Source organism: Clinocottus analis, unplaced genomic scaffold (genome assembly GCF_023055335.1).
Source record: "Clinocottus analis isolate CAN_PGR_092001 unplaced genomic scaffold, fCliAna1.0.p SCAF_10, whole genome shotgun sequence".
Lineage (NCBI taxonomy): Eukaryota > Metazoa > Chordata > Actinopteri > Perciformes > Cottidae > Clinocottus > Clinocottus analis.
Window position 1 is genome coordinate 12,763,548 of NW_027175821.1, and position 15,955 is coordinate 12,779,502.

Below are 15,955 nucleotides of genomic sequence, written 5' to 3' on the forward strand. Positions count from 1 at the left end.
AGCCACACCTTCCAGTTACACGACATGCCTCTGATGCATTGCCAAATGAGTTTCAGTCTACTTCTGTGACACAACAGGTTTCTCACATGCAACTGACGAACTGTACAGTTTCGCATAGAGACCGGATGTGCAGAGCACCAATGTTTGTTGATCCACAGCATTGGAAATGAGAAAATCGTGAACGTGCTTTGGACAAAAAAGGATCACAGATTGTTACATTTTGGTGAAATATCTTTATTTTATTCCATGTGATAGGCCTACACTTGTGTTTCATTAACTCTCCTTTTTATACATCACATAGTAATAGTACATTATTCACACAAACGTTGCTAAAGACGAGTAGACAGCATATTTCAAATGGACAGACACAATTCAGAATAGCACAAAGCTGAGTATTTAGTCAGTGACAAGTAATAGAAGAACTGCTCATGTTAAAATGGTCGTTTGATATAATCAATTACATAAAAGTGTTTAATCCATTTCAAAACGTTGACATTTCAAAACAAGCTTCAGCAAATGACCAGTGTCTTTTGTTGTGCTATGGCTAATTAGTTGGTTTGTGTTAAACTGTGTTTATGTGTGTGTCTGGAGACAGTGCAGCCTTTACCTTTTGACTGTAAACCAAGCTACTGTCCACACACACACACACGCACAGTGTGAGACAGGAAAAAACAGTGTCGCCTGTAGATGGAGCCTCGGCAGACATGATAAACAATAAATAAAAACATTTTCAACATGCGTGTAAAATTCTGTACTTTTGGTCAAGCATACAATGTTATCTGTATGTCCAAGTAACAAAATAAATAAACACATAACACCAACGGTCCAACACAGGTGATAGCATTACAGCAAAGGATACTGCGACTAACTTCTGCACTTTTTATTTTACAGCAAGGGTGTTAGTAAGCATTAGCTGTATCTGAGGACAAACGCTTATCTACCAGCTCTACAAAACAACTAGTGAAGCCATGAACCAGTCAGCCGGCTTCTTTTATAATTTACAATACTGTGGCTTGAGTCAGTGCACAACATTGGTGAACAAACAAGCAAGGCATCTGTGTTCTTATCCATATAAATCCTGCATGGTGAGCATGCTGCATGTTCTTGCAATAGTGTAATCAACACAACACAAATTATCAATGAGATGGTGAGTACATCATAGCAACCAAAGTGACAACTTTCCATCGGCGTGAAAAAAGCTAAACACTGGCTTCTTTTTCTTTTTTTAGGGGCATCTAATAAAGGAAAACTCCTCAGACATGTTAGTATGCGCGTAGCTAATTTAACAATTGGGAAAGACAGTTACTTTAGTTTTAATGCAGACACAGCTTCAGGTTAGTATCCATTCAAGTGAACTCGGGACAGTTTCCTTTGATGATCTATTGCCTCATTGTTTGGTTACATGTCCCTTTTGCCCTGTTTTAAATGAAGTCTCAATGTATGTATATTTGGTCTGCTAACACACAGTTGTATTTGGCAGTTTAAGATGTGTTCGGTATAAATAATACCCAATGAAGGACCCTATTTCATTTGAGCTTAATGCGGTAAAATGATGGTTAGCAATGATGTCAATTCACTGTAAGATCCTGTCTCTACTTCCTCAAAATAAGACAAAGTCAAGAAATAATCAGTCATCTGAGGGATGGAATAGTTGTAGGCAAACTCTCCATTAATAATAAAAAAACTAAAATACGATGGGTTGAGAACTCAACTTTGCAGAGTCATTAAAATAAACCCAAGCAGTTTTACTTTACAACAATGACAAGAGCAACAGCACTAAGAATCCGAACTGTGCAATAACTCATGAGCGGTTAGCTATGTCAGTCTGCAATCCTATATAATGCCATGCAACTGGATAAAAATCTGATCATATCATTTAACTTATCCCTTGTTTTAAATGTTTACTTTTGAACCATTTCCCCCCCAGATTATCTGTTTCAATACAGTAATGCACATCCACACGATTACTCTGAAAAGTCACTGAGTTGAAAAGGGGAGAAAAAAGAAAAAGACAGGTCCTCCGCCCCAGAGGCAGCGCGCCAAGGGTGGAGACGGTGGCCACTGAGAGACAAGCTGTTGGTGGGGAGGAGACGGGCTGGGCGAGGGTGAGGTGTACTAGCATGAGCAGCTGCTCTCGGTGACGGTCATCTCCGGCTGTTTCTCCAGTTGTATGTCGATCACTGTGTGTTAAGTAACATCGTCAATGAATCTGCAAATTTCACTTCAGTATTTCTTGCACCGCTATCTGGCTGCCATCTTCTCAGTGAACACTTTCTACAGAGTTATTTGTTACTAGCTTTTCTATTTGCCATGGTATCCATGGTTTAGCCATGGTTTGTTGTTAACCAATTTATATCTATTGCTTTTATTATATTTGATTCGTTTATTCCATATCTATATTATGCACCTTTCACAGAGTTAAATTGCTTGTATATGCAACATACTTAACCAATAAATGATTCTGATGGTGGCAATAACAACAACAACTTCTGTTGAAATGCATTGAAAAGGATACTGTCCTCTTTGCTTTTCTCTGGTGTGCTATCCATCCCAGGCAATGCAGCAGCGACACGACGGAACAGCTGTAAAACAAAGTCAGTAGATTCAACAATTAAACACGTTTGTAAAAGCTACTTATTAGGGGTGATTGAGTTGGATAAACACATCTAGCACAGTGCATGTACTTATATTATGACATTGTAAATGTTTTCAAAAATTAAACAGAGAAATGGCATGTACCAAAAATAATCAGCCACTAATGTATATTTGTCTTTTTACATTGATAAATCAATCCTGATAATCTGTTTTCCCATAATGCAATCATTTATTTCCCACAAAAGCCAAATACAACCAGCCATATTAAAGGAATAGTTCCCCCAGTATAAACACAATGAATCAAATTGCCTCACAATATATAGCATATACACCCGACCATCACATAGGCTCTACACATTAGAGACAGAAAGTGATCAAAGTAGTCATTCCTCAATAATGTATTTCATTGAGTAACAGGCACAAGAAGTTCAAGCAGCGATACAAAATGTGATTGTAATTGCTGGTTGCGACACAGCATAAAAATTGCAGGTCGCCGTGCTAAACTCCTCCACTGAGCAAAAATATTAAAAGACACAAACACATTTTGAAAGCTGCAGAAGTTTTAGTGGATCAGACAATAAAAGGACGTGAGAACAAGTAAGCACAGTGGAAGAAAAACCTGTGCAGACCAAGTGAATAGAGAAATATCTAAAAGCAAGGCCCAGGGTGTGGGGGGAGAGGAGAAGACAACTGATATAGTAGGGACTAGGAATACCAAGACAAATCATGATGAGTCACAAGAGGAGAAAAGAAGGCAGAAAGCGTTAAGTGTAGACTTTGCGGGCAGAAACTACCTTGAGAGCAGAATCTCTACCTGTTTGACATTGTAGCCAGTCTTTGCGCTGGTTTCAATGAACATGACATTCAGTTCCTTAGCTCTCTGCTCACCCTCCTCCGTGGTGATCTGTCTGCTCAGGTAGAAGTAGAAGGGGGATATGGACGAACAGACAGATATGGAAAGAAACATCGCAAAGAGGACAGGCCAAAAGGAGAGAAAAGAGATGGATATAGAAGGAGAGAGAGAGAGAAACAAAGAAGAGCTCAACACAGAATCTTTTTTTGTGAGGGAGAGAGAGAGAGGTTAGTTTAGTTATAACACGGACAGACGGGGAAGAAGACGAAGGGAGAGAAGCTGCTGTGCTGAGTAAAGATGAAGCAGCGGGGAAACGACTCGGAGCACTCATTCATTCATCAGCCACACTCTGAGCCATATCATGAGCGCATGGAGGAGTTGTACACCCCAGACGGCACAGGTAGGCCTCCCTAACCTAAAGGACATTATGACTGCAAGGACTATTTGTCAGTATTACAACTTGCTGTTGCTGGACACCAACCTGTTTGACGTTATAGCCAGCCTTGGCACTGGTCTCTATGTACATCACATTGAGTTCTCGAGCTTTCCTCTCTGCCGCCTCAACAGAAACTTGCCTGCCATGGTCCCGGGAAGTGAGGGGGAGGGAGTGGTGTGGAGTGTGGTGTTGAGGGAAACACACACAAAAAAAATAAAATCAAAATGACATGGAGAGAACAGAGCAGGAAAGGAAACAAAAAGTAAACGCAAAGAAAAAAAAGGCAGAACACAAATATAATCAAATCATAAAAAAATACAAATAAATCACTAAAATCACTACTAAAAAGGCTGTATGTATGTAAAATGCTATGAGATGATAAGTCAAATTTGGATGAGATGCACTGAAGGGAAGAAATGTGGGACTCCAGGCTTTGGCAGTTTATATACTAAAATATCTAAATGCTATGAATTTTCTAATTGTAGTAAAAATATAAACATGCAGTCTATTTATCAATTATTGTAACTAGAATAATAAAATAATTACAATCTTTCACACATCTCACACAACCATGTACCTTTTGTCCGCCAAGTCTGTTTTGTTTCCCACAAGCATGATAATGACATCACTTCCTCTCTCTGTTCTAACATCATCAATCCACTTTGAGGTTTGCTGGAATGAATTCAGATCTGTGGATGAAAAAACAAAACACAGAATTACTGTACACACATCAACCACATGTTGCCCTAAAAGACATAACACATTTGGTATTTTAGCTATAGTTAAAAGTGTGCTCAAGCAGGTATTATTCTTCATTAAAAAGGCAGCGCATTTTAAGAAAAAAAAGCTTGTAGAGTTGTTGTGTTAGTAAGAAAAAGTATCAAGAGAAGAAGCTTGAAGAAGGAAAATATATTAAAAGTTATTAGCAGAAGCACATAAAGGCGAAACTATGGCAGGATAACTTCCTTTAAACTGCTGCAGACCCCTACAGAAAGGTTAGAGTACAGCCCTGACTCACTGGTGATGTCATAAACAACCACGGCAATGGTAGAGTCACGGATGTAGCTGGGAATTAGGCTACGAAAACGCTCCTGTCCAGCAGTGTCCCAAAGCTGGAGTCGGACCTGAGGATTATAACGGAGGGAAAGAAAAGGACAAGGAGATAAAGAGGGGGAAGGCAGAACAAGAACGTGGAGAATAGGACAGTCATAAAGGAACTGCAAGCCAAGCAGCAGAGATGAAAATGGACATTTATGGAGAAATGGGGAGAATCATTCAAATGCAGAAGGGTCAGAGATGACCAGCGTTATGCTGATAAGACATGTACAAGTATGCCCTGTTGAATCATTATTAGGCTGTTTCAGAGGATTTCTGCCCATGAGGTGACATCGGAAGACAGTGTTTTGTTATTCCTTAAAATCAGCCTCATCTGGAACAGCATTTAGAAAGCACACACCCCCACTGCACAGTGCTGGAGAAATGCATTAGTATCACTCTGGCTGATGCAAACACTCTGGAATATACTCTCATGCTGTCCAGTGGGATTTCCCAGCTAGTAAATGCTATGTTTTTTATTTTTTTGCCCTTCCACATTCTAAGCGAAAGGACAAGGAAGTGAGGCCATGATACCTACTGGCTATGTCATAAACCACCACAGCAGCGGCTGAGTCGCGGATGTAACTGGGGATGAGGCTGCGGAAACGCTCCTGTCCGGCTGTATCCCAGAGCTGCAGCCGAATCTGTGGCCAGCCGTGAAATGAATGTGGAAGGGGTGGGGAGCATTTCATGACCCAGTCAGGGGATGGAAGGAAAACAAAAACTTAAAATAACGATGGAAGCTAGAAACATGACCGCATGCCAAACAAAATGAATAGTAAAATCTAGGATAATGTGAAAACAATGTGAAATGGTGAAAGGGAAATAAATGATGCCTATTATATATAAAGCAAATGCATGCTTTAAGCATTTCTAGCCATTTTTAAACTATGCCAATGGGAATGATGAGAATTACAATAAAATATATAGGGCTTACCGTACGATCTTCTAGGTACATGGTTTTTGACAAAAAGTCAATCCCAATTGTTGCCTGTAAGACAATCACTGCATTAAAACAATTGTATAGGCGCAATAATGATAATGCATTATATATATAAACATTGTATGTCATGGTATGAAGAGAACAGGGGAAGGTACAATTGTTAACAATATAATTATGCACACTAGCAAAGGATCTTGAGCTGGATGATCAACAGTCATGATTCATGTATATGTTATTGATTACATATGCCCTGAACAAGTCATATGACCATTATCTTTTGGAACAGGCCATATAGACACAAATTCTGCAACATAGTGTGTAACATATGTTTTTACCTGATAAGTGTTGTCAAAACTGTCATACATAAACCTGGTGATGAGTGAGGTCTTCCCAACTGTAAAACACAGCAACAGACATGTTAAGACTTGATCCTGATGATCAAATACCATTCAGTCAAAGACCAAAACGCCAAAGATTAAATACCATATAATATCCAATCTCATTTTGTCTTGTATGATGATTTTTTATTTTTTTTTAAATCAATGCATCCGTGGCAACACACGGTGAGCAGAGCTGTAATAATCGTTGATGCAATGTGGACGCTGAACCCACACGCTGAGCTGGCAATATGGGTGGAGCCACAACATTTTGGAAAATGAAAAACGGCTCGACTTCTTGTATTTGTTTGGTGAAGAGAGGCCGTCACTACCATGTGAGACGACCCCCTCCCAATAAAATAACGTGTCGTGATGTCAGTGTCCCCGCGAGCTGACGTTAAAGGGTAAAAGGCCGACTGGTCTCGACCTCACTGGCCGACGTGGCTCCGCAAGATGCTGCCGTAAGAAGCTAACAGCTACGTTAGCGGCAGGGAGTTGAAAAGGCGCTGCAATGACAGACATACGGATCAATTCAGCGAATTATATTAATGTTTAAGGGAGTCTCGTGTTGGGAGGCGACGGTTCTTAAAGTCCCAAAAGCCACATCGGGGTTTTAATTAAGTAGTGAAGAATACTAATGAAGTATTTAAATCTAGCACAACTAGCATCCACTGCTTAAAGGCTGCATCCCAAACTAGTGGCAACTGGAAGGACAGTGATCACCACATCACACATCACACACACGTGTGTGTTGCTAAATCACTAACAGTCACGTTATGTTCAATGTATCGTGAGAGTTTAACGCTTAAACGCGAGGTGTTTTGGGTAGCTCGCCGAGTTAGCGTTAGCTAGCTAGCTACACAATGACATCATCACTAGCGAGGAGAAAAAGCTATACGATCTTTTTTTCCTAATTTCTCTTGAATATCAGGTCAATACGGGAATATTAACTGACTATTTTTCTTATCGCCGGCGGATAACTGTATCCGGCTCGCCAGCAGCCGACTAGCAGGAAGCGCTAGCTAGCGAGCTAACGTCAGATTAATCTGAGCACACTTCTTGTAAAATAATCCCTACATCCGAGCAGACGGCGCCTCGGCCGGTCCCCCACTCACCGCTCTGTTCACCCAGAAAGACGAGCTTGAACTTTCGTAAAGGGTTGCCAAACTCTCCGCCGCCGGTCGTGGTTGACATTTTGTCCAAAAGATAAACTGCTAACTAGCCGACTTGGCTGCTGATGTGACGCCTAGACCGGAGAAGAGCGAGTATCTTTATCCCGAGCTCGCGCTGTTGTTTTCTTAACCGCACAGAAGAGAAACAGCGCAACCAAGAGGCAACATAGATGGTAAAACCTTATCGCATGTCCATATTTACGTTTGGATGCATTGATATTGTGCAAAGAAGCCCATTTCAACTACTGTGACGAAACAATTAAGATCCTGTAAGTCATAATTATGAGATACTCATTATTATAGAAAACTAAGTCATTATTTTGAGATAGTATCTCAAATTACAAATCACATTTGTTCCAATGTTTCCAAAAGCCAGACAAATATCTTGCATCACTTTGTGTTGGCTCAGTTAAGGCCTTTATGATTACATTTTCTTTTTTGTTGCAGTCAATCAACATTTAAATGTGTGTACCGCATTCCTCAAGACAGCATAACAAATGGGAACATATGACGAGAGAGAGAGAGAGAGAGAGAGAGAGAGAGAGAGAGAGAGAGAGAGAGAGAGAGAGAGAGAGAGAGAGAGAGAGAGAGAGAGAGAGAGAGAGGCAGGGGGGAGACGTTTTAACATAATCATATTACATTTATGTGCCAGCATATTGGCTTGTGCATACAGTTTGCAACATTGCCACTGCACATCATCATCACCATTTAGTTCATTCCCGAAGATGTGACCCAAATATCTCACGTTGGAAGTTGTTGTGGCATTTTTGGAAGCTCTGTAACAAGGTGTGTTTGGTGCATGTTTGGTGCATTTGGAACAGGAAGAAGCAGATGAAGAGGAAGGCTCTCTATACTAGTGTTTGGTTTTCTATTTGGGTCACAGTTTTGGAGCAACTGGGCTACTAAAGTGCATCAATGTGGCAAAAAGATAGCTAATTTTATATCTTCTATCTTTAGCTGTATCAGTCAGAGCGGTTTTCTGCAACTTTTCAAAGAAATGTTTGTGTGTCAGTGGTTGTTCACTTTAATCCCAAATAAAATGGACACAGTTAGCTTAAAATAAAAGTGTTACTATTGTATTGAACAAACTCATTCTAAGAGCTTTGAACCCAAAAGGCCGGTATGAGCCTTTTTTTTTTTCTTCATGTAATTTAATATTTTTTGTTGTTGTTGTAACAAACTTTGTCATGGAATTATTTTTCAGTTTCTCAGCCTTGAACTAAAAATACTGAGCACAATAAACAAACAATGGATTAATTGGGGAAAAACAACGAGTTTATTAACTTTTTTTGTCCTACACGAGTAGGAGGATTTTGAGAATGTTCATCCCACAGCTGCACATTCAGTCGTAATATATCATGGCTCTAATGACAGAAATAAAGACGAAAGATAATGAGAGGTTTGGTAATCATAACACATGGAAAGAAAAGTCTATAAAACATTTCTTTTGACAAAGCAAGATATACACTACTTGCTTATTTCTATTCAATGCTATAATGGCAGCTGTTATGAACATTTTCGACTGTTTTTTAGCGACTGTTTTTTAGCTCTCACGGTAATGCCTCATGATCATTTATATGTTCAGGTAAAAAAAAAAAAAACACGTTCTAGTGATTCAATTACATTTTGTGCTTTTCTTCATTGGTATTGAGTTCCTTTTTGTTCTGTATTCACCATCAGAGAGGTGATGTTCCTCTGCTCGTCATCTCAACCCTCGGCCTCAAGAGAGACGTCTGTCCTGTTGGCATAAAACGGACAAACAGCCGATTCTGTGAGTTCAACATAACATTACAAGATATCTCACGTAAAGCATTCCATTTAATTGGATATACAGCAATTGCAACTCTGAATTCTTGACAACATGGAGGTGGAGAAACAAGGGTCCAAAACGAATATTTCACACAAAAACAATACGGTTCTAGGAGGAAACACTTATTTAAGGGCCATCATGTCTTGTGATAACAAATAAAACAATAATTTATTGTTTTATATATATATATATATATATATATATATATATATATATATATATATATATATATATATATATATATATATATATAAATATATATATATATATATATATATATATATATATATATATATATATATATATGAACTTAATTTAGCATTGCAGCTTTCATATGAGTTGTAGCCCTTGAAGAAGTGAACGTTGTAAAAGGCATTGAATTGGATGTCACCTCACCTGAACTAATGAGGGTTTTAATCCAATTGGCTGTGGTTTATTTAACACAAACATACATAGGACACAAATATAAGCAGCATGTAACCAACATCACAACCACAATACATTCATATAGACTAGTTTATACTTACACTTCTGCTCAGGATACAGCAATGATATGCAGTAAAAGGATAAGGGAGGAGAGGACATGACATTTAACATAGACAAGTTAATAAATAGTTAATAAATGCTCTTTCTTTTTCTTCAAGTGGAATGTTTCAGGAAGTATTTAAATGGCAATTTTATGCAAAAAGACTGCACTCGCCTGCAGGTTTTGGGGACATCAGAGTCAGAGGAAGCTCCACAGTGACATCGCTGAAAATTAGAAGTTTTTATCATTAAAAATAAACCAGTTATTTATATATTATTCACACTGATACCATGTGACCATAGATGAAATGCAATCAATATTTACCTTCCTGTTAAGCCGCCCAGAAGGCTTTTTGAGAGAGAGAGAGAGAGAGAGAGAGAGAGAGAGAGAGAGAGAGAGAGAGAGAGAGAGAGAGAGCGAGAGCAATAGAAGAAACCATTAGTCTGCACAATGTGAAGTATCATGCATGACTCTGTAATATTCAGTTGAGCCTTACCCTCCGCCGGCCAGCATTAGATTGACCTTGACTTTATAGGAGATGAGGATTCCCTGCATCTCCTTGTCTCCTTGACTCCTGTGAGGAGACGGAAATAGTTAAGCTTTCGGAGCTTGAGGACTTGGTCTAAGACACTTTAAGTGGATGATACGACGTAGAGCTGTATCACCACCACCTCTCCATAAGAGGATGGGAAGCAGTCGTGGGCTCACAGTAAGCTCATGGATGAGCTCGTTGGGGCTTACAGGGTTGTGGATGCTAGGTTGGTGTCCCCGTCTTTTAGCCGACCGTCCACTGAGAGACCCCGCTTCTCTTTGTTGTTGGCCAGCAGGGGGGTTATTTGGAAGGACTTCTCGAATGAAGAGTTGGCGTTAATTGTCTCCCTGTGTTTAGCAGTGAAATATAAAAATAAATACATGTTTTGAAGATGTTTTGAATTTATTTAATTGGAGTTGAGAATGTAATTCTTACAAGGATTTACAAATATCTAATTTATCAAAAAATGCAAATGCATGAATTCATGGAATGTATTCTCAAATCCTGCTAGTGAGCCTCCATTGATACAGTGACCGTCTTACCCAAAGTCCTCGGACAAGACGGCCTTGGTGTATTTATCAGATGAGTAGAGCACCACACTTGTGAGCTGCTCAACTAAAAGAAGAAATAGCTGTGTGAGAATGATCTGTTTAAATGTGTGACTTTTTAACAGATACCCAAACATTCTCCACAGATACTTTCACCCATACCTTTTCTCTTCTCTCACACTTACAACACAAACACATTTTTTCAGGACTTTAACTTCAGTCCAGCGTTTTTTTCTTTCCCATCCTGCTCACCAATAATTTGGATTTTCTTCACAACCTTGGTGGTTTCGTTGTTGATTTTTACATTGACGGTGATTGGATCTCCATGGTAATAAATCTAAATGCAAGAATCATTTTAGTTGAAACATTTATGGCAATAGTTATTTATATATGTTGTAACAAACTATAGTATGAACTCAATGTACCTCTTTTTCAAGGGAGGCCTCCAAGTTAACAGGCTTGTCACTCAACATAAACTGCTTTGCTATATCAACTTTGGGTCCGGGCTTGTTGTTAGCTGGTGCAAATTGTATTTTGCGAATCATCAGGCGGCACGTGTCCCTAAGACCACAGAAAGCACAGGCAAAGATAATCAGGTTTAACCCTCTATGTGTTCTTTAACGTAACACATGATTGGCTGAATTAATGGTTTGGCTTTGGGCAAACATACTTCTTGTCAATTTCATCTGGGCTGTCTGCTATGTCGGAAATGTATCCTTTAACCTCAAAGTCCACACCACAAGCCTTCAACAGGACAAGAGACAAATAAATACATTGTTTGTCAAGCATTTAGAGTAGTGTGTAAGAGTAAAAATGGATCATGGAAATGGACAGTAGTACCTTGCCAGAGTCATTTTCCCCAGGCTGTAGGGAGACTGAGCATGGGAGATTTGGTGGCATCTGAAACAAGTAGAAATACATTGATGAATAACATTAGTAAAGGTGAAGTAAAGATATGTGCTTGATCAATGTAATGTTTGTCTGAAGAACCGTTAATATGTTATATGAAAAGAGAGTGCGTTATAATCCCTCACCTGGAAGGAAAAGGGACATCCTTGCTCTCCAATTTTCTTCATGAGGGATTCCTGCATGGGCGTTTTGGCTGCGCTTGCACCTGTAGGTGGATACACCTGAACACGCTGTATCCAGATGTCTCTCCTGAAGGACAGCCCAATAACATCCAAGTCATCGCTTCCATAGCGGAAGGCACATGCAAGGTAGACAAACACTGCAATGAGAAGATAAATATATATATACATATATTCGGTCTCGTCTTCAGGTTGAGGAACAATAACCTTTTTTCATTGAATGTGAATCAGATGAAAATACCTTTTCGCCCATTAAGACCGGCGGGGTCCACTTTAATAACACCGTCTGCAAATGAGGGAAAAAGACTGAGCATCCGATCACACAGAGACGCATTCACAGTATGTTTTGATTGGAGGATGTATGAACAAACATTGTGTCACGCACCAACTAATTCCACTGAATCCACACTGTCCACAAAGTCTCTCTTCCCCAAGTACAGAGCAATCTGAGAGAGATGGAGAAAAGGAAACAGTTACTCCTCGGCCAAGGTTAAAAGAGTTCGGAAGTTATTTCTGGGAGTTGGAATAGCTACACACAAAACGCACTCCTCCCTATGACCAAGGGGTTGCTTTATAATGACTACGTTATAGAGGCCACTTCAACTTACATGCCCGTTGCCGCTGGTCTTCTTAAAAACCCTTAAAAGAGAAGAAAAAAGCAGTGAATTATTTAATTCTTTAAATAAATACTCTTGTTGCCTTGCTGAGTGTGTATATATATATATATATATATATATATATATATATATATATATATATATATATATATATATATATATATATATATATATATATTGCCCTGATGCAAACACTATCTTTGTGTAATACTTTTGTTGAATTATAGTAACTCTTCTATGACAGTTGACATACATACGCAATAGAATACGCAATAGAATACAAATAACTGTGTATAGTGTAAATCAACATAAATGTAAATATAGATGTGAATGTGTAGAGTAAAAAATTAGTCCACAGAGGATCTGGCCACAGGTGGTTTGTTGTGATTGACAGGAAAAGGTGTGACTTGTAACCTCTAATGTAAACCAGTAACCGTTTGTCGTGAGCTGTTGAATTAATAAGCAAATGAGTCAAAATCCTGAATACTCACTTTGACATTTTGATGACAAAGTTATGGATCCAGTCTGCAAATAAAACAGATGAAAAGGCTGCGTTACCAAAACATTCTGCGACTATTAAAGCTCCCTGTTTTATTTGTCGTTTCATTTAGAGGCTTTTAAAAAACCGTTAGAAGAACTTTTACTCTTTTTTTAAAAATGGAAATCCTAAAACCCTCAAATTAAGTTCCCTCATTAATGTTGTGGTAAAACAATCAGCGAGTCACTTACTGTCAGTCTTCCCTGCTGTCTTCTGTAATCCGTCACTGTTGACTGCGTGTCGTGTGAGTGAGTGACAATCATTGCCTCCCGTTTGCTTTTATATGATGACCTCCCAACCTGTGAGCCCTGCCCTCAGCTTACCCAGCCAGACACAGAGGCATGTTTTTCAAGAAAATCAGATTAATTCATTAGACCACTGTTTAAGTGCAGAGTGTGGGTCAAAATAACATTGCGTATGTGACTTCCAAAGCTCAGAGACTCGAGCAGAGTGTAATTAACAGGCCATGGGGTGAAACTATGTTGTTTTTTGTCTGTGTTGTTTTTATTTATCTTTCACATGTTCATGCAGCAGCATGTGAACCACATTATGAACATGTTTCACATACTGTCATATTCAAATGAATGAACTCAGCCTCATGACCAAACAACAGCCAGCTCTATACAGTTTTTAATATCACTGTAAGTGAGACGTTTAATTTGGAAGCCTAATTATTTTATAACTGTGGGGAAAAAACCTGGCGGGCAAACGTTTCTCAAAGGTTACGATTGTTCTTGGTTGAAATATTGCTTTTTTTGTGTGGCTCAGTGATACAATATGTATTTAACTTCTTTGCTCCAAGTTGTGGGATGCTATTTGAGCCTCACTAAGGTGAGAGGATTGTCTTGAGGATGGAGTATTTGTGAATGTGTCAAGGACTTACTCTCTTATAGCTTACACAGGAGTCGAGTGGTATTAGTTGGACTTTATGGTAGCCGGGGCGACAGATGGCTTCTCTACCAAGCTTTGTGCAATCTGTTGTGCCGGTTTACAGAAATCTCGGTGGCCTGCCGACTTATTGTTGTGCAAGCAGCAAGGCTTCTCAACTAAAAGAGTAATCGCACCAATCATATCCACTGTTTAAGGTTGTCTTTTAGGTCGGAGGCACAAAGTGGCCTTCAGGCCTCTCAAAGGACCCGCGGTCGTTGTCAGTGACCTTAAGAAGATCCACCAACACACAGAGCGCTTTGAGGTCAATCCGATGGACTGTTGGAGGATCTTCTCACCTCCTCAGTCAGCTGTAAGTGAATGATTAATGAGGGAGCTGGATGAAGGGTTTTATGGAGGACTTGTCACACCTCAACAGTCAAAGATAATTAATGAGATTGTTGATTGTGTGTGTTGGACTCCATTCAACTGTCATAGGAGGACACGGTTTGAGATCTCTTTAAAGCTGCCCCGACAGGACAGCACTGCTGTACGATACCCCGCCGGGTCACCTGCCAGGAGTTCACGGCCAACATAACGTGAAGGCGTTTGATACACAAAAGGGGCTTTGCTAACCGTTCTGAGTTAGTGCTCTACAGATTACATGCAGCTTCACTCCTATATGTATGAATCTAATATGTCAGTGCAATGAAATCCAGAACAGCTAAGGACCCGTGGGCAGCATGCTTTACACTGCTGTAGTATATCTGATGTCACTGTAAGAATGTAAGCGAACAATCGCTTTTGAAAGACTGGTGATGATTTGTGGAAGCAGTGGTATCTTAATGTAAAACATCAGGCTTTTATGTAACTACAAAATCACAGCCACGGTTTGGGCAGGAAAATGGTCTCCTGAACTGAAAACTGATCAGGCTTCTCAAATCCAACACTTCTAATCCCACATTTTGGATGCGAAAGTTTAAAAGGAACAACGCAGTCTTTAAAACTGTTTCAAAATCCCATATTTTCTAATATAATTAGTTGCGAGACATGTGTGTTACTGGTACTTGTGAGAGTCCATAATGTTGCTGAAAATTACGTTTCTTTTATTCGTAAAAATATCATATAGCTCGAATATCAATTTTTAAGTGTCAATAGACATTGATAGTCACATAACTCATTTCTATCTGGGCTCTCAGCTGATGTGTCATGTCATAACAGGATTATAGAGTCGATAAATGTGAGGCCTGACTATGCCGGTTCGGTTCAGGATCAGGAGCAACAGCCTCTCTGGCTCCTCTGTAATTAAGTTATCAAATTGTTTTTATTATCTGAAATAGATAACCTGAATGCTTTATCTTCTTCTATTTTGTTTAATCTATTATTGGCATCAACAGTCATTCTGCCTCCGTGCGCTTCACTGGGCAAACAAAACCACATCTGGGGGAAACAGCTTTGCCTGAAACTTTACACCTCAATTGATTTGCCGTGTGAACTGACTGGTTCTGGTCATGGTAAAGACAAGCTGCCGATGTATTTATTCGGCCCTTTGGGGTAAAGACAGACTTAAGTTTTGTGTAATTGTTAGACAGTTATGAATGAATTGTGTGAAGCAAGATATCTGATAGAATATGAATGTATTGTCCTTTATACGCTGTATTTTTATGATGTGAAAGTCAGAAGGTTAATTCACCCTGATCACCAACGTTTTTGATCATCATTATGATGCACTGTTTGTTATATGGTGTGGTCTGTATTTTCTTTTTCCACTTAACACTATCCAAACTAAAGACACAGAAAAAGAAGGGTAATCTCATTTTCTATCTCTCTTGGATTTTCTGTTTCCAGTTTGGTCTGTGTGAGGTTACATACAGCCTCATAAGCCCCTTACGCTTAATCTGGTGCCACTTTTGGCAAGCTCTTTATATAGACCGTCAACATCGTCCCACAAATGGACT

The 15,955-nt window shown here is 39.3% G+C and overlaps 2 protein-coding genes across 10 annotated transcripts; both read right to left on the reverse strand.

Moving 5' to 3' along the window:
* Window positions 1–218: 218 nt before the first annotated feature.
* On the reverse strand, window positions 219–7,583 carry rab41 (RAB41, member RAS oncogene family). Of its 9 annotated transcripts, none has more exons than XM_068589463.1 (8): window positions 7,415–7,583; window positions 6,258–6,316; window positions 5,917–5,970; window positions 5,518–5,623; window positions 4,462–4,573; window positions 3,410–3,503; window positions 2,516–2,582; window positions 219–2,180 (listed from the first exon to the last, which is right to left on the reverse strand). In XM_068589463.1, the coding sequence occupies exons 1-8, from the start codon at window positions 7,491–7,493 to the stop codon at window positions 2,116–2,118; spliced, it is 636 nt and encodes a 211-aa protein (XP_068445564.1). In that variant the 5' UTR covers window positions 7,494–7,583; the 3' UTR covers window positions 219–2,115. The 9 variants fall into 9 exon arrangements, 8 of the variants coding, with proteins under 8 accessions (XP_068445564.1, XP_068445559.1, XP_068445580.1 ...); XM_068589458.1 differs by lacking the exon at window positions 3,410–3,503 and adding an exon at window positions 3,930–4,023; XM_068589479.1 differs by lacking the exon at window positions 5,518–5,623 and adding an exon at window positions 4,903–5,008 and having other exon boundaries at window positions 219–2,174; window positions 7,415–7,579.
* Window positions 7,584–9,958: 2,375 nt separating this feature from the next.
* On the reverse strand, window positions 9,959–12,616 carry arr3b (arrestin 3b, retinal (X-arrestin); the record flags this gene model as incomplete). Its single annotated transcript, XM_068591363.1, has 13 exons — window positions 9,959–10,031; window positions 10,132–10,155; window positions 10,304–10,381; window positions 10,549–10,686; window positions 10,882–10,954; window positions 11,140–11,224; window positions 11,313–11,448; window positions 11,558–11,631; window positions 11,728–11,787; window positions 11,922–12,115; window positions 12,217–12,261; window positions 12,361–12,421; window positions 12,584–12,616. Coding segments are annotated over 13 exons (1,074 nt in total), but the record flags the coding sequence as incomplete, so codon positions are not given.
* Window positions 12,617–15,955: the final 3,339 nt, after the last annotated feature.

Coding starts and splice junctions, on each gene's coding strand:
- rab41 (XM_068589463.1), bottom strand. CDS start 7,493: ATGTCAACCACGACCGGCGGCGGAGAGTTTGGCAACCCTTTACGAAAG. Junction 5,624..5,916: donor TGTACCTAGAAGATCGTACG/GTAAGCCCTATA, acceptor GGCTGGCCACAG/ATTCGGCTGCAGCTCTGGGA. Junction 2,181..2,515: donor AGAGAAAAGCAAAGAGGACA/GTATCCTTTTCA, acceptor CTTAACACACAG/TGATCGACATACAACTGGAG.